Source organism: Portunus trituberculatus, chromosome 22 (genome assembly GCF_017591435.1).
Source record: "Portunus trituberculatus isolate SZX2019 chromosome 22, ASM1759143v1, whole genome shotgun sequence".
Lineage (NCBI taxonomy): Eukaryota > Metazoa > Arthropoda > Malacostraca > Decapoda > Portunidae > Portunus > Portunus trituberculatus.
Window position 1 is genome coordinate 5,608,687 of NC_059276.1, and position 23,448 is coordinate 5,632,134.

General features: G+C 41.4%; 1 protein-coding gene across 1 annotated transcript in view; it reads right to left on the minus strand.

The window, feature by feature from the left end:
- The window catches only part of LOC123507481 (basement membrane-specific heparan sulfate proteoglycan core protein-like), a 35,281-nt gene that overhangs the window by 325 nt on the left and 11,508 nt on the right, over positions 1-23,448 (minus strand). Inside the window, exons 2-7 of the mRNA XM_045260391.1 lie at positions 14,494-14,571; positions 9,935-10,410; positions 6,157-6,233; positions 5,552-5,697; positions 3,727-3,904; positions 404-540 (exon numbers count right to left, since the gene is read on the minus strand). Of these exons, the coding sequence (XP_045116326.1) occupies positions 404-540; positions 3,727-3,904; positions 5,552-5,697; positions 6,157-6,233; positions 9,935-10,410; positions 14,494-14,542 (1,063 nt within the window). The 5' untranslated portion in view covers positions 14,543-14,571. The remainder of the gene's footprint in view (positions 1-403; positions 541-3,726; positions 3,905-5,551; positions 5,698-6,156; positions 6,234-9,934; positions 10,411-14,493; positions 14,572-23,448) is intronic.

A 23,448-nucleotide genomic window follows, 5' to 3' on the forward strand; every position in this document is an offset into this window, starting at 1 on the left:
TCCTTACATTTCTCGTTTCTAGATAGATAAAGTCAGCATTAGTTCTCATGTACAGCATTCTTTTCTTTATTTACTTCTATTACTAATTGTTTTCTCGTGTTCTCTTTCTCCTCACACGCTTGTCTCTAGGTAGTTAGTTACTCCCATTACAAGTGTTAGTTACTCCCATTACAAGTGTTCCTTCATCTATACACCTTCCTTTGTTCCTCCTCTATAGCAGATCAATGGGAAGAGTTTACAAATGCGAAGAAGAAACTTGTAATTATGTGACTGAGGTGTTGGGTATGTCTGGGCGAGATGAGTATGTGAGGCGGAGAGAGTAAGGCATGAGAGTTTAAAGAGGCAGGGAAAGGCAAACTGGGGGGAAGTTATAATGGTATAAACTAGACACACACACACTGACCTGCTATCACGTGGACGGTCACTGAGTCGCAGGTGGTGTTTGTGTAGCAGCAAGAGTAGCGGCCGGAGTCTGAGGGCCGAGCGCGAGCCACATACAGGCGACTCCTCACGAACCCCCAGTCTCGTTCTCCCCTCACGCTGACGAGGGGAAAGAGGGGAACAGTGGGAAAAATAAAAAAACACGTCTTTTCTCGATTTCCCTCACATTGTGTTCAGGAAAAAAGGAGAAAAATGGAGAAAACATTGCTTAGAGACCAAAGGCAGCAGTGAACCAGGTATTAGTGTGTGGGGAAAAATAATAAAAAAAACACGTCTTTTCTCGATATCATTTACGTTGTATTGAGGTAAAAAAGGAGAAAAAAATAAAACATTACTTAGGAGACCAGAGATAAGACAAATAGGGCATTAGGATGAAATTTAGTAGTGTTAGAAGGCTGAAAATATAAAGAAAAGTAGAATATTTTGGTTACATTTGGTGAGACTACATGGGGCAGTTCTGGTCCCAATGCTGCAGGAAGGATATAGACCTATTTAGAATCAATGCAAAGGAGAATGGCTAGACTACAGGGATGCAAAGGGTGAGGGACAAGACGAGAGGAAACTGAAGCTCATATTTTGTTTCCTCCTCCCTCGTGTTAGCAAATGAAAGGGGGAAAGGAGGAAAAGAAGAGGGAATCTGTTTTTTTGTGTCCATCTTTCACGCTGACAAGGGGAAAGAGGAAAAATATAAAATTTTCCGTTTTCTCTCCTCTTGTGTTAAATGAAAGAAGGAAAAGAGGTGAACGCTATTTTTTGTGTCCTCTCCCCTTCTTTCACTCTGACGAAAGGGAGAGAGGAAAGAGGGAAAAAGCACACTAATTTTTCCCCTCTTTTTTGTCCTCTCCCCCGTTGTGTTGATGGAGGAAAGGGGAGAGAAGGAAAAGGACAAAATGACACTTTTTTGTGGTCTCTCGCTTGATAAATATTGGAACACAAGAGAAAGGAAAACGGAAAAACAGGAAAAAAGAGGAAAACACTATCATACTCTTTTCCTTGCATTGATTAAAAAAAAAGGGAAAAAGGGAAAACAAAAGAGAGAAAACATTACCCTTTTCTTTTCTGTCATTTAATAAAGAGGAACAAGAGAATTAGTTGAGTAATAAATATTTGGTGTCCCTTTAGAAAGTAACGGTGAAATTACCTGTACAAATAGGTACCTGTGTGTTGAGAGAGAGAGAGAGAGAGAGAGAGAGAGAGAGAGAGAGAGAGAGAGAGAGAGAGATAAATGGAAATAGATAAGTAAATAGACAGACAGGCAGACAGATAAATAGATAGATAGGTAATGATAGACAAACAGATAGATAAAGAAAGGAAGATATCATTTCAGAAGATAAAGGAGAGAGAGAGAGAGAGAGAGAGAGAGAGAGAGAGAGAGAGAGAGAGAGAGAGAGAGAGAGAGAGAGAGAGAGAGAGAGAGAGAGAGAAACACACACACAGAGAGCAGTCAGTCAATCAGTCAATCAGCTAACCAGTCAGTCAGTCAGTCAGTCAGTCAGCCGTTGAGAGCATCGCAGTAGTCTAAACAGAGCAAGGTTTTGACAATCAACACTAGGATTATTGCAGCATTAAATCGTAAAATCGTGGGCCTTTGTGTAACCTCTCGTTAACACCACTATAATATTGATAATCACCCTTACTTTGCTCCTCTCCGTCTATTTTGAGTTCGGGTTGTAGGAATGAAGGTTGCGAGCGTAGGACAGAGTTTAATAGATCCATTTAATAGGTCTGGCTTGATATATCTGGTTTAATTGGTCTAGTCTGGTCTATTCTAGTCTCTCGTGTCTCTCTCTCTCTCTCGTCTCTCGTATAATCGCCACAGTCTCGCATTTCGCTTATTTTTCCTCTAATTTTAGTTTAGTTATGTTTATTTGTCTATCTCATTTCGCGTTTTCATTCGTTTCTCATTATATTTCAGTTTTGTTTTCCTTTAGTACGAAAAAACATGAAGTTTTCGGAATCCATTTGTAGTTCGTTCTGTCCCGCCCCACAAAAATATATTTCCAGGATATTTTTTTCGTTCTGTATTGTTTTGGCAGTAAAAAGGAAAAAGTTCATGGGTTTATGGCATTTTTGTCTCTCTCCCTTCACTATCATGTATAATTTCCTGACTTGCCTGCTTTGTCGCCCTTTCTGTGTGTGTGTGTGTGTGTGTGTGTGTGTGTGTGTGTGTGTGTGTGTGTGTGTGTGTGTGTGTGTGTGTGTGTGTCCCTCTCATTTCTTCTGCAATCCAAAATTTTCATTACCTTTCTACGTATTTATTTATCTATCTATCTATCTATCTATCTCTCTCTCTCTCTCTCTCTCTCTCTCTCTCTCTCTCTCTCTCTCTCTCTCTCTCTCTCTCTCTCTCTCTCTCTCTCTCTCTCTCTCTCTCTCTCTCTCTCTCTCCAAATACGGGCACTACTGGTTCACTGGCGCTATGTTTCGGGTCGGCCAGGTGTAGCAGGGTGCCTAATTAACCTGGCCTCATTTTTACCATCCGTTCAGCGTAAGATTAACAAGAGAACACATATGAAACGAGCACTGGGTAGGAGATAGGGAGAAGCGTCACGTTAATAAAGGAAGGAAGGTTAGAAAATCGTGTGCTAAAGGTCTGTTGAAGTGTAATGACATAAACTTTACCTGCCTCACTTGCTTTGCTTTTAATATCACGTAGGTTGTCATAATGAAATACCTGTTTAAAATATAGCTTAGTAAAGTGGCCTCTGTGTTATTTGACATGTTATTTCACCTGTTATACCAGCTGATAACTTAATTTGTGTCACCTGTCACTTTCCTGGTTCTAATTACACGCAGATTGTGATGATTAAATACCTGTTTCATTAATGGATTTGTGTTAGTGGCTTTGTGTTATTGCACATAATATTACACCTGTTATATCACCTTTGTGTTGTGTAATGCAATGAGGTGGTGTAAAATTTAAGAGACTTGTTATTTTGTCTCCTAATCGTCTCATTCTCTTCACCTGCACTTGTGGCTTTCCTGTGAGTCCCTGTATCTATGTTCATTAGTATTCACCTGATATGTTAGTCTAATTTACCTTTTTACACGCTGTTGTGACCCTGACGCGTGAGGAAAGTGGCTGTGTTCTATTTTAGCACTGTTTACTCCCCCGTCTCACCTGTGCTTGTGTTCCACCTGTCTTTACCTTGATTTCTGGGCTAAAGATGACTCGTCTGCCTATACACATGTGATAGATAATGGTAACCTATGTCCCTATGCTCAATTGATGACAAAGTGACCATTGTGTATTCTATGTCCACCTGTGTAGTCACCTGTCCTTACCTGATGCCGCCCCTGGAGGTGTTGAAGGTGAGGATGGTGGCTCCCCTCCTCCAGGTGACAGGGCCGTGAGGGAAGGGCACCTGTTCCACGATACACTTCAGCTCAATCATGCTGCCGCTGTTGTAGTGTTTCTCCTCCACCTGGTCACCTCTCTCGTCCACCACGCGTGCTATTGGAACTGTGGCGAGAGAGATAACGAGTGTGCGTGTGCGTTTGTGTGTGTGGTTGGGTTTGGTAGCGGGGTGAAGGGTATAAACAGGAAGGGAACGAAGAAGAGCGTAAAGGAGTTGTGGGTAGTGAAGGAATGAAGGGACAGGAAAGATTGTGGATGGAAAGAAGGAATGAAATTGATGGGAGAGATGGCGTTAAAATGGTGATGGAACAAGGAAGAGAGTTTTGAGTACCGAGGAAGGGATGAAGAGGCAGGTGTAAAAAAGGAATGAAAAGAGAAAAAAAGAAGGAATTAATGAAGGAAGTTTTGAGTCAGAAGGAGAGAGACGAAGTGAAATGAAGGAACAAGATAAAAATGAATAGATAAAATGAAAGAAACGAGGAAAAGGAAGGGGATGCAAGAGGAGAAAGTATATCTCGAAATATAAGAAAATGATAGTAAAATGAAGAAAACGAGGAAAAGAACAAAGGAAAGAGGACAAAAGGGAACATGAAAAAAGAGAAGACGTGCATTTCGAGTAATAGCGAATCAAGAAGGTAAAATAAAGGCGGTGAGAAAATGGACTGAAGAAATTGAGTGGAAAGGAAAAGAAGAAAAGGGAAGAAGAGAGAGAGAGAGAGAGGGAGAGGAAAAAGACATGAATTTTGAGTGAGAGCGAATTGAGAAAGATAAATGAAGGAGAAGAAAAAATAAAATGCAGGGAAGGATGCAAGAAAAAAAAAAAGAAGTGAAAAATAAAGACATAAAGCGAGAAATGGCGCAATGAAAGCAAGATGAACGATACAAACACCGCCTCCTCGTTTCACCATCCACCCATCCATCACCATCACATTTACCGCGTGCTTTACATTCCCGAGGCAGCGAAGGCACCACCCCACTTCGCTCACCCATAAAGAGAAGCCCACTGGGAGCCTGCAACCTTCACCCTAACACAACCTCTATATTGCCTTCACCCTAACTTGACCTGTATCTTGTCTTCACTCTAATTCACCGTTGTATCTTTCTTTCTTCCTAACTTGACGTCTATCTTGTCTTTACCCAAACTGGACCTGTATCTTGTCTTCACCCTAACGCGACCTGTATCTTACTTTCACTCTAACTTGACCTACTTTCTTGATTCACTCCTTCGGGTTTATCTTTATTTGACCTAAGCTTCTGTTTGACCCTTGCGTGATTCATATTTTTGAAAACTTAACTCGGAACTCAAAATATTCAGTCAGACTTTAAAAACGGTCTCAAAACTCGATTCGAAAGTTGAAAACAGAAACACATAACTTAAAAATTCCTTAAATAATCAACTCAGCTACATAGTCAACTCAAAGCTCAACTCAAAAGTCAAAACCTCAACACGAAACTTAAAAACAACAATTAAAAAAACTCATTCTATTTCTAAATATTAATGTAGAACTCAAAATTGCTGCTCCATACCACAAGTTCATCTCCACTCCACTAAAAACTCCTAAATAAATCCAACGTAAGCAAACCCAACCCAACTTAACACAACACACCACAACACAACACAACACAACACAACACAACACAACACAACACAACACAACCCAGTCCAACCCAACCCAACCCAACACAACCCAACCCAGCCCAGTCCAGCCCAACATAACACAACACAACCCAACACAACACAACAACACTTACCGTCCACCGTGAGTGAGGCGTCAAGAAGTAGTGGGGGATGGGTCGCGACTTGGCACCTGTAATCACCCTGGTCCTGCTCCTGTGCCCTGTGGATTTCAAGTCTCCACAGCCGCCAGCCGTCCCCCTCCTCCTGCACCACGGAGAACCTGGGAGAAGGACAAAAACCACCTCTGATCCAGCTACAAGTAATGAACCAGCCCCTGAAATCGTCTTAAGAACCTCTCCAAAAGATATGCATAAGAACAAGAATCTAAACGTCTACCACCTCAGAATCAGCCACTAGCCATGAACAAATCCTATGAATAACCTGGCTAACCCTGAGTAAGAACCTGATCAAACACATGCATAAGAACAAGAACTTATACAAGAGCCACCTCAGAAACAGCCATTAGCCATAAACCACTCTTGAACTCATCTTATTAGTACCATCAGTAATCTGGCAAGCCCTAAACAAGAACCTCGCCAAAAACATGCTTAAGAACAAGAACCAACCCTGAACCACTGTCCTGAACAACAAACACCTCTACACGCTCACCTATGAACCAAATTAATTACCTCTGTGGTGTTAAAAGGTTCAAAGTAACTAAGGTGTGTTGTTGCCTCACCTGTCATCATTAGTATAGGTGTTGTCTGCCCAGGTGAGCAACTCCAGGTGATCATTGTCACGCCGCAGCCACGATACCTGGAGAAAAAAAGTGTTAATAACGCACCTAATGAGCACACGTGTCCACTTCACCTTCCACACGAGTCGCTGGTACGGAAATAATGAGGTCAAATTTAATAAAAGGATAAGGGACAGTTTTATGGATGCACTGAAAGACATACTTGTGATGGAGTGAGGTGTATGTATGTACGGTGATGCTGGAGATAAATATATTTTCTCCCCACTGACCTTCGCCTTTCCTCGCAATGTTTTAGTGAACACTGTCATCTGCCGAAAAATCTGTCACTTCTTCAGGCTTTATAAGGTGTTCACTGTTGTTCTGTACGAGTGAAGGAGACAAGGCAAGGGTACAAAAGATAGGGAAGAAAATACATGGAAAGAACTTTGCTGTAACTCCTGAATCAGTATAAAGACATGACATAGGAAGGTTTATTGATGCAGTGAAAGCTTGTTATAGCCATGGCTGAGAAAAACGAAGAGAAATGAGGAAAGTTTAACCCCTTCGATACCATGACGCGTTTTCATATTCATTCTGCTTACTATTTAATAATTTTATACAACTTCAGAAACTTACGTGGAGATTGAAATAGTAAAGACTGTGGCCATTAATATTCTGATCTCTATAGACCCTTCCTAATGTCAATAAAATCGTCTAATAACACCCAAAATTCATGATAAAAATGCCTTCCAGTACTGAAAAGGTTAAGGGCTGGAAAAGGTTGATGCTCCTTGACGCCCCATGACGGAAGTAATTGAAGAGATAGGAACTAACAAAGCGCAGGATATGAGAGAGTGATTGACAAGTGGCATGACGCAGGACTCTGATCGTACCTAAGTCATTCGTCCTGAGAGCGAGAGAGAGACCACCAGGGAGTAGATCTTCCCACGTACTTGATAATTGCTTGCCATGTCTTTCATCAGCAAAAAGGAAAGTAACGAGGCAATACAAGTTGAAACACGAGTCCTGCCACCCGCCTTCCCGCCACCCGCCGTCTCGCTGCCACCCCACGCCGCATACCTCATCAAGTGTTGTAAATTGGATACTTTTCAGGATAGTGGCCCCGTTTTCTCCTCCTTACGGTGCGCAGCCATTACCTCTGACAGCGTTCCGGGGGCTTGGCGCAGCGGAAAGTACGTCACGTGGGGTTCGATTCCCTGTCCTGAAGGCGCGACTAACTTTGGCCGGGAGTTGGTGTAGGGTCACTCAGGCGGAAGGCAGTGGCCAACGTCCTCTGAATGGTGACTGATGGTGCGTGTTGGTACGTGTGAGGCTCCCACCACACTCTTCTCTCCCACCACTTGCCTCCTCTCCCTGTATGTGTGTGTCTTCTTCTTGTTCTTGTGATCCCTATCGTTCGTTCAGTAAAGAGAAGCAAACCTGTTTAACTTAGCTCTTACTTTTGTTCTCTCTGACATTCTCGTATTTCTCCACCAAGAGATGCTGTTTAACGTTTTATTTTTACTCCGTCTCGTGTTCTGGTTTCCGCAAAGACACTTGAAGAAATCTGAGGGAAACTGTCAGGCGCACCTCTTGTTTGTGTTATCCTCCACTCCTGTCTCCATCGTTCGTTAATGGAAGAAAAGCGACGGAGTATAATTTCCTGTTTTTTTCTTACTTAGTGTTCCGTTCCGTAAAGAATCGATGAGGAAACTGAAGAAAATGTATCATGCAAATCATTCCCATTTCTTCACTCTTCTCTTTATAGTTCGTTAAGGAAAAAGTAGCTACGTTGTTTGCCTTCCTATTTTCCTTACTTTACGTGTTCTGGTTTCGTGAAGACACCTAAAGAAAAAGCTGAGGGGAATATATCAGAAGAATTCCTTATATTTCCCACTCTAATCTCTCAATCATTCGTTATTTCCATTACTTGACGTGCTCTGGTTAAGTAAAGAATCTCGAAAGAAAACCAAGCAAAATAGATTAGTCGAATCCCTCATATCTTTCAATCTATCTCTCAATCATTCGTTATTTCTCTTCCTTCACGTCATCTGGTTAAGAAAGGAAGCTCGAAGGAAAAACCGGGGTAAAAGAACAGAATAAGCCCACATATTTCTCACTCATCACTTAATCATTCTTTATTTTCATTACGTCACATTTTTTGGTTGAGTAAAGAGACTCGCTGGAAAGAGAAGAATAAAAAGATCATGATAAAACCCTCATATTTTTCACTCATCATTCAATCATTCTTTATTTTCCTTACTTCACGTGCTCAGGTTTCGCAAATACGAGCAAACTGAAAGAGACGCAACCGGCAATCCCTCCCCATGACGCCTCTTGCAACATTCCCTCCCTTATTGCTGCTTTCTCATGGTACAGTTGATTTGCGTGACCTCCTTATCAGCTCACGTTTAGATGCTTCCTTGTCCGGGTGGGGGTCTTCAATCTCATCCTTCTCTCTTCTTCTGCTGATACTTCTTCTTCGTGTAATCTAACTGCTTTCTCCTCCTTCTCCTCCTCCTTCCTCTCCGCATTTTTTACTTTTTTCCCTTTTATTTCTTCTTTTTCTTTTCGTGTTTTTTTTTATTATTTTTGCTGTACTTGTTCCTGTTCTTGTTGTTCTTCGTTTCTTTCCTTCTAGTTGTGCCACCACCTTCGTTACTACCACCTCCCTCTTCCTCCTCTTTCTACTAAATCTCCTTCTATCCCTCCTCCTCCTCCTCCTCCTCCTCCTCCTCCTCCTCCCTCTAGCACACGCCGTCTGGCAATCTATTCCATTCAGAGCTGTCTTTCGAGTATCGGCGTTGCTTCAGCTCGAAGCTTGCAGGGTTTTCTTGAGCTATTTATGCCGTGCCTTCAGATCCCTTTCTCCCTCACTCCTAGAGATACAGAGGGAGAGAGGGAGAGACTGGGGAGGGACGCTACAGTAACAGTATGTAGAGAACAGTCATCGCCTTTACGTTCTAACGTTTACTGTAGCCGCTTAATGGGAAGGATGAAAGCCCCAGGCACTTCCTCACGATTCAACACGTATTTCTCACTGTCCTTCGCTGCGGGATTTGCCGTGAATTACCATAAAGAAAACGTAAAGAAAACGGAACAGAGTGAAGGGGGAACGGAGATATAATTTGACTTGCTTCTTAATCGCGTGAGTTTCCTGCTTCTCTTTCTGCCGTACCGAGGAAGTTTTGTTATTTATGAATCTATGGAAGTATATGATTTCCCGTGTCTTGTAAAGGAAGCTAGTGTATTTCTTGTTCCTTGGGCTCTGTTATGTACTTCACGTAACATTAATTCGTTAGCAGTCTTGTGTTGAATTTAAGCGCCGCCTCTGGTCCGATTAGTGAGGTTAAGCAACGGGGCATCTGGTTATTTCTTGGATGGGTGACCGCCTGAGATGCACTAGATTTATGTAAATTTTTTTTTATTATATATTTCATACTTGCACCGCCTCTTGTCTGGTCAGTGAGGTTCAGCAACGGGGCTTTTGACTAGTTTTTGAATGGGTGAAAGAACGAAGCGTGTGAAAATTAAGAATGCATGTAAAAGTAATATGTGCGAGAGAGAAAGAGATAGATAGATAGAGAGATAGAGATAGATAGAGAGAGAGAGAGAGAGAGAGAGAGAGAGAGAGAGAGAGAGAGAGAGAGAGAGAGAGAGAGAGAGAGAGAGAGAGAGAGAGAAAACGGAGAGCAAGAGACCAACATTATACAAAAACAAATAAAAATAATAATAAAACCATAACTACCAACATGGAGGCGGAAAAGAGAGAAAAACTTACCGCCTCGTTAGCGGAATCATGCACAACGCAGTCGAGCTTCGCAGTGGCGCCTAGATGAACCCTGATGGAAGCTGAGGTGTGCGCCAGGTAGGGGCGTGGAGGCTCCAGTGGCAAGGTGGTGTTGTCCTCCTCTTGAGACTCAGAGACGGAAATGACTGTAGTTTTTACCTCCTCTGAGAAGGCTGAGGAGGTACTTAGAGGAGAGGAAGACGAGGTGTATAGAGAAAAGGAGGAGGAGGAGGAGGAGGAGGTGGCGGTGGGGTGTGAAAAAATATTACCAGCCGGGAGATGTGCAGACTTGGTGGACAATAATGGAGCGAGGGAAGAGGCAGTGGAGGAAGCTGAAAGTTGTGAAGAGGGAGTCCAGTTTTTACTAAGTACGGTGGGAGTGGGTGGCGTCCGGGAGAAGAAAGTGTGCGGGGGTAAGGCAAGGACGGGAAGGCGCGGCGTCCCACTGGGCTGATTCTTGTCCATGTCTGGTGGGGATGAGAATAAAGGATTCGTTGAGGGACTGGCAATATTGTGGCACATCTGTCTTGTTCTCCTTCACTCAGAGGAATAGAAAAGTGTCTGGAGGGAAGCAAATATGAGGGAAGAAAAACAAATAAGAGATTGAGGTAGAAAATAAAGTGGAAATGAAGGATAAAAGTAAAAAAAGACTAAAAGTAAAGGAAGAAAATGGATGAAAATATAGAGGAATGAAAAAGAGTGTCTAGGGTGAGGTAAAATATGAGGAGAGAATAAAGAAACGCAGTGGAAGAAGGAAAGAAGACGTTGAGGAAGGAAAGGAGGTGGAAATGAGGGAAAAATAAAAGAACAGAGTAAAAATAAAGGAAGAATAACGGATAACAATATGGAGGAATGGAAGAAGGTGTCTGTGGTGAAGTAAATAGTGAGAGAGTACAGAGAAGCAGTGGAAGAAAATGAGAGATTGGGAAAGAAAAGGAGGTGGAAATGAGGGAAAAGAGAGAGAGAGAGAGAGAGAGAGAGAGAGAGAGAGAGAGAGAGAGAGAGAGAGAGAGAGAGAGAGAGAGAGTAAAAGTAGAGAGAGAGAGAAATGGATGGATAAGAATTTAGAAGTGTCTTTTTCACTTAGAGGATTGGAAAAAGAGTCTGAGGTGTGAGAGAGAGAGAGAGAGAGAGAGAGAGAGAGAGAGAGAGAGAGAGAGGAGAAAAGAAAGAATGAGGAAGGAAAGAAAGTGAAATTGAAGGAAAAGAGTAAAGAGAAAGAAGAGGTGGAAAGAAAGGAAAGAGATTAGAGACAGGGAGAGTCCTTAAGTGGTAGAATAACTTAGAAAATCAACATAATTCCCTCTCCTGATCACTTCACTATGTATTAAACTCTAAGCTAAACAAGTTACCTGTACCTGTTACCTTGTCTACATTACTGGGTGCTACTTAATGGGCTCGTGCACCGTGAAAGCACAAAATTACACACACACCTGCCGGGGAAGGTAATTAGAGCATCTGTCAGGCTCTTGAAATGGGTGTTTAATCGAGTGTTGTAAAGAAAAATATTGTCGCTTTTATATCAAGAAAAAAATATTGTAACCAGAAAAATGATCAATGCTTAACATGTCCTTACTTTTATATTATTTTTTTTTCTTCTTTCAGTGGCTATAGTGGCTACCTGTGTTCTAGTGGGTGTATTTCCTGCTGTTAATGCTAAATACTTGTTAAACTACCACTAGAAGCATATCACCACTCTTGGAAACGTCCCAAACTATTACTACATCCACTAAGAATCGATTCATTCACGTGATATTATTATGGGTGTTTAATCGAGTGTTGTAAAGAAAAATATTGTCGTTTTTATATCAAGAAAAAATATTGTAACCAGAAAAATGATCAACCCTTAACATGTCCCTACTTTCAGATAGTTTTTTCTTCTTTCAGTGGCTATAGAAATAAATACCCGTGTTCTAATGGGTGTTTTTCCTGCAGTTAATGGTAAATACTTGCTAAACTACCACTAGAAGCATACCATCACTCTTGGAAACTCCCCAAACTATTATTATATCCACAAAAACTCGGCTCATTCACGTGATATTAGTATTACTTCTCATTACCAGTTTTGAAAAGCCATAGAGTTGATTATTCGTGTTTTCATGGGTGCTTCTCCTTCCTGTGGCGCTGAATACTTGTTAAACTATCACTAAAATCACAAAAACACCCTTGAAAACTAATACTTCTAGAATCTATTGAATATTTGCGCCCTTAAAAACTAATACTTCTGTGATCTGTTGAATATTAGGTAGAATAACGAAAAAAACTCTTCAGAAGTCGAGACAGCTTCCAGTAGATCATGTTAAAAATAGATTCAACAAGACGTCTCCAAAACCTTTATGATTGCTTAACTGACAGAGACACGGGGGCAAGAGAGAGAGAGAGAGAGAGAGAGAGAGAGAGAGAGAGAGAGAGAGAGAGAGAGAGAGGAAATATTGTCACCCTTAGATAAGAGAGTAAAAGGTAATGAGCTGAAACTAGGGTGAGAAACTAAACGTAACTCAGGGGAACTACGTAAAGAGAGAGAGAGAGAGAGAGAGAGAGAGAGAGAGAGAGAGAGAGAGGAGAGGGAGAGGGAGAGAGACGTGGTGTGGGAAAAGGAAACATTGCCAGGCTTAAAGAGAGTCAATGCAATGAACTCTAACCAGAAAGACAAACAAAACTAAATATCTGAACTGTTAATAATGCAAGTAAGAGTAAATGCTTTTTATTTATTTTTTACTGCTATTTCCACGACTATATCAAATAATTTCTTGAAGTTTTCCTTGTTTTCTTAAGGTCTTAAATTCTGAGTGACAGTTTTTTATATGGAACAATGAAAAGGTTTACTAGAAATGCAATCACTCCCTTTTTTTTATTCCCTCTGCTTGTGTTTGAAGTATAAAGTTGTATACAATTGTTTTATTCATAACCTTAACCCCTTCAGTACCATGACGCATTTCCATATTCATTCCAATTACTATTTTGGTGATTTTATACAGCTTCAGAAACTTATGTAGGGATTAGAATAGTAAAGACTGTGACCATTAATCTTCTGATCTCCATAGACCCTTGCTAATGTCAATAAAATGGCATAATCGCACCCAAAACTCAAGGTTAAAATGTGTCCCAGTATTGAAGGGGTTAATAGTGTAAGCTAAGAATGCAAACATTTATTACAAATCTAACCATTAATTTTTAACCTGTATTTAATATTAACTTCTTTGACACCATTTTATTTATCAACCATCTTGAGAAGAAGACAAGAACAACTTACGTGATCTAACCTAAATATCTCAGTAAAAATCATGGAAACCTTAACAAGAAATCTAATCAGTCATTTCTAACTTGAATATTTTTAACTTAAATTGTTTGTAACCATGTTATTGAGAAGAAGGGAACATAATTACCTACGTGATCGAACCTAAACATTTCAGTACAAACAATGAAACCCTTTACCAGAGATCTAACCAGTAGTTTTTAACCTGTATTTTATTCAACCTAACTTTCTGAGACTATTGTATTTATGAACCACCTTGAGAAGAAGACAGAAGCTTAACCTACGTGATTTAACCCAAACATTTCAATATAAACAATGAAAACCTGTACCAGAAATCAAACCAGTCATTCTTAACCTGTATAATTCTAATCCTGAATATTTTTGAGACCATTGTATTTACTAACCAGCTTCAGAAGGCAAAGGAAGAACAAGAAGGCCAGACAACTAGACAATAAAGACGAGAACACGAGACACAGACACGATAGAAGGAAGACACAAGGAAGGAAGTGCTGTGGGGAGGTGGGACGGACTCATGACACACTACCGAAGAGACAGGGAGCTAGAACACACCTCCTACCTGGCGTGAGATACGAGTGAAGTTCCTGAGACTTTGCCCGTGTGAATACAAAGAGGAGAGGCAATACTGTAATCTCGCTGTGTGTTTGCATGGAATTTACCGAGTTTTGGTCACCGTCACGGAGGGAAGGAGGGAAGGTGGGTAGGAAGGGAGGGAGAAGAAGAGGGAGGGAGGAAAAGGAGGGTATTGATATGAAAAGGAAAAGAGAAAGGAGGGAGTGTATGTGTGTGTGTGTGTGTGTGTGTGTGTGTGTGTGTGTGTGTGTGTGTGTGTGTGTGTTTCAGCGCCCTTAAATTCTGGTGTTTGAAATCTTGGTGTATAAAATATTGAAAGTTCTCTCTCTCTCTCTCTTTCTCTCTCTCTCTGTGTGTGTGTCTGACTGAGCCCCATTACCCTGAGGTGGAGGAGCTTCGAGTTACCGTGCGGGGATCGAGTGAAGCATGACTAGACATTGGCAACTCAATCCACCGAGAGAGAGAGAGAGAGAGAGAGAGAGAGAGAGAGAGAGAGAGAGAGAGAGAGTTGGTCAGTAAAATAAGATGGTTCCAAAAAGTTTAAGTTAAAAATTGTTCGTTAAAAATGACTGGTTAGATTTTACTTCAGGTTTTCATTGTTTTTACTGAAATATTTAGGTTGGATGTCAAGAGAGAGAGAGAGAGAGAGAGAGAGAGAGAGAGAGAGCGCTGAGGGATGTGGGGTTACAGAGAGACCACTTACCGCAGGCAGCCAGAGTTGCTATCGCCATGAACACTGCCGCCGTCACCATGTCGCCGGAAGGAGGCACTCAAACATACGCTGGAAGGCAGACAAATGTGGTTTAATCAAGGGAAGAACATTGATGAGGTGCACGAGTGACTAAGAGACGTGACAGAGATGCGAGTGAGGGACTGCTGCGAAACTAGAGGCCTGAATCAAACAACGAGACACAGAGGAGCTTAGTTCTTGATTTTGCTGAAATGTATCGGAGACTCGTATGCAATTCCCAGCTTCCCTGCCCTGCGAGAACGCTCTCTGTGCCTTTTAGTCTGTCCTGTGACGTGTTAAGCCTCTGTTCCTGTGTGCTGCCTGTGTTGTTTATATACCCCGTCACACAGCACAACATAAATATCATTTTGGCCACGTGATGAAGGACGGGGGAGGAAGAGAACGATAGGAAAAAAGAAGTGATAAATACAGGAACCTTGCATAATTTTTTACCCGTTCCAGTGATGCATGTAAGTGTTGAGTTATTACCAGAGAAGAAAGATGTCCACTAAGGGAGGTAAAAGGATGGAGGATGGAGGTGGAGGAGGCGTGAGGAGAGCGATGGAAAAAATGGAGGAAAGAGGTGGACTGAAGTAAGAGAGAGAGAGAGAGAGAGAGAGAGAGAGAGAGAGAGAGAGAGAGAGAGAGAGAGAGAGAGAGAGAGAGAGAGCGCATTAGTATATACGTTATTAATAAAGTGAGAATCTGAGGAATGTTTATCAATATTTGGCAAAGCATTTACTAACCTCATTTACGCCTGACAATATAACATTCTGCCTAGGAAACCAATAGAATGCAAGGTTAGTTTTTTAGTTACGCTCTTGGACTTAGGGAAAGGACTCAGGGCCCCAATAATGAATGCTAGAATAGTGTTAGCATCGCCTCGTCCTGCCACACTCAGAAATGAAATCCTGAAGTGTAGCTGAAAGGCAAAGAAAACCGGTGTCTTGTTCACTAGAGTACCTTTCCACAAACTGCCGCGAAGGAGCTCATGATCAAACAATCCCTGGAAAGTATGTAGAAATTGTGGTATTTTGGGTAAAGGCTGTTCTGTATGCGTCCTAGTTACGTCTACACCATTATATGCTTTTAGTTTTCAATCTTCTCATGATCTTATTTTCCATTCTATCAAACAATCCCTGGAAAATGTGTAAAAATGGTGGTATTTTGGGTAAAGGCTGTTCTGTATGCGTCTTACTTAAGTCTGCACCATTATTATGCTTTAGTTTTTAATTTTCCCGTGGTCCTATTTTACTTTCTATCTTCACGTAAGCTCACAATCAAACAATCCCTGGAAAATGTGTAAAAATGGTGGTATTTTGGGTAAAGGCTGTTCTGTATGCGTCCTACTTAAGTCTACACCATTATTATGCTTTAGTTTTCAATTTTCCGTGGTCCTATTTTACTTTCTATCTTCACGTAAGCTCACAATCAAACAATCCCTGGAAAATGTGTAGAAATTAAGGTTATTTTGGTTAAAGGCTGTTCTGAATGCGTCCTACTTAAGTCTACATCATTATACGCTTTTAGTTTTCAATGTTCTCGTGATCCTATTTTACATTCTATCTTTACGTAAGGAGCTCATAATCAAACAGTCCCTGGAAAATGGATAGAAATGAAGGTATTTTGGTTAAAGGCTGTTCTGTACGCGTCCTAGTTAAGTCTACACCGTTACGTATTCTTTCAGTCTTCTATTTTCTCGTGACCCTATTTTACATTTTATCTTGACATTGTAGCGGGGATATTGCGTCTATTTATGCAGTAACGTCCTTCTAACATTATTGCAGCACATACTTGACGTTCTAGTGAGTATATTGTGTATATCTACGCAGTAACGTTCTTCTAACATTGCTGCAGCACATAAACAGAGACATGAAAGTAGAAACAGTAGAGAAAAGGAGCACCAGAGTTCTCATTTACGGCTATATTCAGAAACGCCATGCCTTTTTACCACGACAATTTTTCAAGTCCCCTTTAGACAACTAGCTGGGTTTTCAAGATAGTTTATCCTTATGATCAATTAGAAATCTTGCTAATCCATCACTAAAACCACAAAAATACCCTTAAAAACATGAGTATCTTCAATTAGACCTTTTTGGAAATAGTGGACGTGAGAGTGCAAAGCGTTTCTCAATAGGGCTATTAAACGCACATAGAGATAAGAGAACAAACGTATAGAGGACAGAGTGTGGTTGCATTGAGGAAAACAAGAGACAGTGAGAGAGGAAGGATAAAACAGAGCATAACATGACAACACAGACACAAAGAAAAAAAAGATACAAGAAGGAATGAATATATACCACAGAGAGATAGCATTGAGAAAGACAAGAAATAGCAAGGGGAGGAGGATAAACAGATGGGACAAAACAAGATAACAAAAATAAAGATAGAATAAAGAGATACAGCAAAAAGAATACAGGGAATAGAGAGTTAACAATAAGAAAGACAAGAGATAGCGAAAGAGGAAGGACAAAGAAACATAATAAGAAAATACAAAAAGAATAAACAGAGAAAGACTATAAATTGTGAAGAGAGACAGGGAGGCGAGAGAGAGAGGGAGAGGCACATAACATAGGCTGCTCATCTGCACAGCACTTAATAGCAGAGACCTTCCTGGTGGTGAAAGATAAATGGACTGTTATAGAGCCTTGTATCGATTGCTTGTTACTCTAGAGCCCCTGTAACCTTGCCTCTGTCTTCCCCCCTTGCATTGTTTCACCCTCTCTCTCTCTCTCTCTCTCTCTCTCTCTCTCTCTCTCTCTCTCTCTCTCTCTCTGGTTTGTTTCTCCTATTCTCTTTCCTCTCTCCTGTTTTTTTGTTTATTTTACGATTTTTCTCTTTTTGTTTGTGTTCTTTTCTGTTTGTTCTTTGGTCATGTCTTATGTTTGTTTTTTCTCTAGTTTTCCTCCTCCTCCTCCTCCTCCTCCTCCTCCTCCTCCTCCTCCTCCTCCTCCTCCTCCTCCTCCTCCTCTTCCTCCTCCTCTTCCTCTTCCTCCTCTTCCTGCCTGTTTTGTTTTGACATATCTTCTTAGGTCAGTATGTGCAAATTTTCTTTCTCTCTCTCTCTCTCTCTCTCTCTCTCTCTCTCTCTCTCTCTCTCTCTCTCTCTCTCTCTCTCTCTCTCTCTCTCTCTCTCTCTCTCTCTCTCTCTCTCTCTCATGGACTCCATCATGTAAGCTGTCACTCTCTCTCTCTCTCTCCCTCTTTCTGCCTGACCGTGATATCTGTCTCTCTCCTTCATATCACATTCCCTGCCTTCCCTTGCTCACTCTCTCTCACTCTGTCTGTCTGTCTGTCTGTCTGTCTGTCTGTCTGTCTGTCTGTCTGTCTGTCTGTCTGTCTGTCTGTCTGTCTGTCTGTCTGTCTCTCTCTCTCTCTCTCTCTCTCTCTCTCTCTCTCTCATTTTTTATTTCCATGGTTTGATTATATTGTAGAGAGAGAGAGAGAGAGAGAGAGAGAGAGAGAGAGAGAGAGAGAGAGAGAGAGAGAGACTAACTATGCATGAAGTTTGAATGGAAATAAAAAGTCAGAGAAGTTTGCGAGGACTGCTCCTTGAAATGTCTTTGAGGTGTTCCATGATATATGCTGGGAACAAACTCTCTCTCTCTCTCTCTCTCTCTCTCTCTCTCTCTCTCTCTCTCTCTCTCTCTCTCTCTCTCTCTCTCTCTCTCTGAAAAGCTCTATCAACTCGAAAAATTCCAGAACTATTCCAGAACTACTACTACTACTACTACTACTACTACTACTACTACTACTACTACTACTACTACTACTACTACTACTACTACTACTACTACTACTACTACTACCACCCACCACCACCCACCACCACCCACCCACCCACCCACTACCACTTCTCGATCTTAATCACAAAACACATCTACAGCAGTAACTAGCATAACCTTATCTGAGAAATTTCTGGTGCACACATTCTATATTTCCACTTTCATCTCTTATCCCCTTTTCCACTCGTGTCGTTAGCCCCGCCACGCTTCCCTGGGCTCGTGATGCTTGGCTGGGTGGTTGGCTGGGTGGCTGGGTTGCTGGCTGGGTTGCTGGCTGGGTGGTTGAGTGCAAGAGAGGGCCACGGTGTCTCCAATAAGTGTCGATAATGGAGGAAAAGAATGGTACTTGAAATTAGTGGATTGACCTGCTCTCTCTCTCTCTCTCTCTCTCTCTCTCTCTGTGTCTTTATTTGAGATTATTGTGTCAAATTTTTTTGGGGTGTTTTTTGTGAGTTTTGTTATGTTGGAGTAATTGTTTTTGTTATTTTTGTTCATAATTCTTTTTCTTCTTTCAATTCTTTCTCTTTCTCTTCTTCCTCGTCCTCTCATACCACTGCCACCTTACTGCATTCCTGTCTTTCCCTCTCCTCCATTTTTTCTCTGCATTCCTCCCTCCTTCCACTTCACCTCTCATTACCCTCTTTCTTTCCACCTCTCTTCCCTCTCTTCCCCTTCTCTTCCCCTTTCACCTTTTTTTTAACTCTTCTCCTCTTCCTTTCCTCGTCTAGTCAGTCTCAAAATGTACTGTCTATCTGCATTTTTTTCCTCCATCCTTCCCTCCTTCCACTTCACCTCTCATTACCCTCTTTCTTTCAACTTCTCTTCCCTCTCTTCCCCTTCTTTTCCCCCTTCACCTTTTCCTTAACCCTTGTCCTCTTCCTTTCCTCGTCCAGTCAGTCCCAAAATGTACTGTCTGTCACCTCTGGAATGTCTAAATATAACGTTCAATTTCCCAGATGTCAAAGTTGGCGCAGAGTCGGTAATGTAGGAGAGACGCAATGGATGTGAGAGAGTGTGAGTGGGAGAGAGAGAGGGAGAGAGAGAGTGAGTGAGTAGGAGTGGAGGGGGTGAACTGTACGTGGGAGGAATGAGAGCGGAGGTGGAGGGGAGTGGGAGGGAAGTGGGAGTGAAGTCTCAGTGGAGTTCAAAAAATAGATGCAATGTAGATTTGATGGACACGTAGAATGATGAGTGATGTGTATTGATCAGAGAGAGAGAGAGAGAGAGAGAGAGAGAGAGAGAGAGAGAGAGAGAGAGAGAGAGAGAGAGAGAGAGAGAGAGAGGGAGAGGTAAATAGCATGGAGGGAATGTAGTATTTGGGACAACGATAACAGACACACAATGACATTACCAGGAATTCAAGCACCTGGCCAACACCTGAGTCCTGACACACACACACACACACACACACACACACACACACACACACACACACACACACACACACACACACACACACACACGATTATTTTCCACGGTGGTCTTGTGTCTCTTTATTTATCATTGTATTTGCCACTTTGCATTTATTTAGCAGGGCGAATAGAGCAACTTGGGGTTTAGTGAAGTGGAAAGAGCGAGGAAGTTGTTCAGAGGAAAAAAGAGAGTGAAGTTTTGTGTTCCTTCAGGCGCTGTTTCCTCTCCTTCTCCCTCCTTCATCTCTTCTTCAATTTGGCCACATCCTTTTCCCCAATTTTCCTCCGCTTTGGACTTTCATTGTCTTTCTTTCCCTCTCTCTTCCTCTCTCTCTCTCTCTCTAGCTCTCGGTCTCTATCTCTCTCTCTGTGGTGTTGCATTGTTTTCATTCCTTTATTTCTTGTGAGTATTTTATTTTTCGTGCGTCTCTCTCGTGTCTAATTCTTTTCTTCTCTTTTGCTCTTGTTTTGAAATGTGGGAAAGGAATGTATTTTTATGTATGTGTTTGTTTTTTCCTCGGCTTGTCGTTGTTGTTGTTGTTGTTGTTGTTGTTGTTGTTGTCTTCGTCGTAACTTTTCTCGTTTTCTTCTCTTCTTTCTATTCATCGTCTTCCTTTATTCACTCTTTATTCGTCTTTCCTTCCTTCCTTCCTTCCTTCTTGTCTTTATCCTCATAGTTATTTTTCCTTTCTTCTTCTCTTCTTCATCTGCATTTTGAGTTTCCTCGTCTTCATCTTCCGTATCTTCATCTTTTTCGTGTCTATCTTTGTCTCCATCCTCTTCCTCTTCCTCCTCCTCCTCCTCCTCCTCCTCCTCCTCCTTCTTCTCTTTCTTCTTCTCCTCTTCCTCTTCCTCTTCCTCCTCCTCCTCCTCGTAATGAAAGTACTTCCCCATTTGTACATGAAATCTTATGAGAACTTGCCAAGAGAGAGAGAGAGAGAGAGAGAGAGAGAGAGAGAGAGAGAGAGAGAGAGAGAGAGGATCACCTGAACTCCTTCCTTTGAGATCAAACGTGTTGGAACGCATCTGACGTCTCTGGAAAGGATACCCGTCTGCGTTGTAGCGTGGGATCAATAATAGATTTTTAATTGAATGAAGCTGAGTGAAGGAATAGCCTGGATTGAATTATGTGTGTTGTAATGGTGTGAGTGTGTGTGTGTGTGTGTGTGTGTGTGTGTGTGTGTGTGTGTGTGTGTGTGTGTGTGTGTGTGTGAGTTAGTGAGTGTCTGTCGCTTGGGATTGCTTCTTGTTCATTCTCTTCTCCTTCCTCTGTCTCTCTTCCTCCTCCTCCTCCTCCTCCTCCTCCTCCTTGACTTGTCCTCTTAACTTACAGCTCTCAGAGTTTCCAAGTCATGCTCATTATCATTTAGTTCTAGTTCTGTGTGAGGTCAGTGCCTGTGTGTGTGTGTGTGTGTGTGTGTGTGTGTGTGTGTGTGTGTGTCCTTGAAATACGATGGCAATAACCATGTCTTCTTTAACGAATACAGTCATTAGTAAGTGAAAAAAAAAAAACTGCACCACCACCACCACCACCACCACCACCACCACCACCACCACCACTACTACTACTACTACTACTACTACTACTACTACTACTACTACTACTACTACTACTACTACTACTACTACTACTACTACTACTACTACTACTACTACTACTACTACTACTACTACTACTACCACTACTACTACTACCTCAAACGACTCAATCAAATTCATGTAGTAGTAAAGTCTCTCTCTCTCTCTCTCTCTCTCTCTCTCTCTCTCTCTCTCTCTCTGTCCTCGGCTTTAAGGCTGCAGTTCCCATTATATCGCTTTATACATCGTTTTTTGAGGGGCTGGTACCAGGGGGAGACACACCCAGGGAAGGGGGGCCACAGGGGGAAACAGGACATCGGGTGGCATTTAATCAGTTGCCAAACACGGCTGGTATTTGTGTCATGATTTGATTGACATTGAGGAAAATTTAACAAGATCCTTCAAAATTTATATCCTATTTCATAACCTTGTCTGCTCTTCTCTGTCCCTCATTTTTTGATTAACTAGGAATATTCTGTGTAGTATTTTGATATTGGATGATTCTAAAACCCTTTCTTAATTCTTCCTCTTCTGTTCTCTGCGCTTCCTTTCTCTCCTCCTTCCTGCTTCTCCAGACAAGTATTAAGATTTTGTGTAATATTTTGATTAACTACGAATATATCTACAGTCTTTCCTTTATTCTTCCTTCCTCTTCTTGTTCCCTGCTTTTTCTTTGTCTCAACCTTCTAAAGATGAGCGATAAGATTTTTTGTATTCGCGACTGAGAAAATATTAGGATTCTTTTATTTACTTTTCCTACTCTCTCTCTCTCTCTCTCTCTCTCTCTGTTTTGTTTTCCTCCTCCTCCTCCTCCTTTTATCACTTAAACTTCTAATAACGCACGCATATGAACTCTTTTAGCACTGGGACGCATTTTTACCTTGAGTTTTCTTATGATTAGACAATTTCATATATATATATATATATATATATATATATATATATATATATATATATATATATATATATATATATATTAGGAAGCGTCTATGGAGGTCAGAAGATATATGGCCAGAGTCTTCACTATTTCAGTCCCCACATGAGTGTCTGAAGCTGTATAAAATCACCAAATAGTAAGCAGAGTGAATATGAAAACGCGTCATGGTACTGAAAGGGATTAAAATTTCCTGTAATAAATTGAGAAAGAGAGAAATAACATCATCTCGTTAAGTTTACCTCTACTCATTCTATCCGCTGTTCTTGTCTGTCATAATGTCATCTGTTCATCCTTCTTCCTATGACTTAACTTCTAAGAGCATAAAAAAACTCAGCTCAGTGACTTTTCTTGACTTTTCCTTTAGGGACAAGAAGTTTAGCGGCAGTTTTTTTCTTGATCTTGAGTATTTTGTGTCCTTTGTCTGCCTCCTTGTAAAGAATGGGAAGACAGTAATGGAGATGGTCCTTTAGTTCCTTCTCTTTATTGCATTTCAGTGTAGGTTTTAGTAATATTTTTTTTATTTATTACTTTATCTCTCTTTTGTTCTCACTTGCACCCTATCTTCCATCTCTCTCTCTTACTCAGTTGTCCAGTTTTATCATAGCGTTATTCCATTCTCTCAGTCCTCTCACGGTGAAATCGTCTTTTACTCTTCTGTGTCTATCTCTTCCTTTTCCTTCCTCTATATCACCACTTCTCCAACCCTTTACTTGCTACATATATTCCTTCATCTGTCTCTACCTGTTCGTCTCGTCTCTTGTTTTGAAGCTTCTAACATCGCTGTCTCGCACACACACACACACACACACACACACACACACACACACACACACACACACCTGCAGTCCTTCAGTTTTATCTGTTCTTTATTTTTAGTTTTCTCATTTATTTCTTGATATTGCTTCGTTTCTCTCTCTCTCTCTCTCTCTCTCTCTCTCTCTCTCTCTCTCTCTCTCTCTCTCTCTCTCTCTCTCTCTCTCTCTCTCTCTCTCTCTCTCTCTCTCTCTCTCTCTCTCTATCCCAGTGTTAATATCTAAGTTCTTGCACCACCATCCCCGTCTCTCTCTCTCTCTCTCTCTCTCTCTCTCTCTCTCTCTCTCTCTCTCTCTCTCTCTCTCTCTCTCTCTCTCTCTCTCTCTCTCTCTTTCTCTCTCTCTGTTTGTGTGAGGTGTTGAACAAATAATAGTATTTTTTTGTGTGTATTTTTTAAACCATG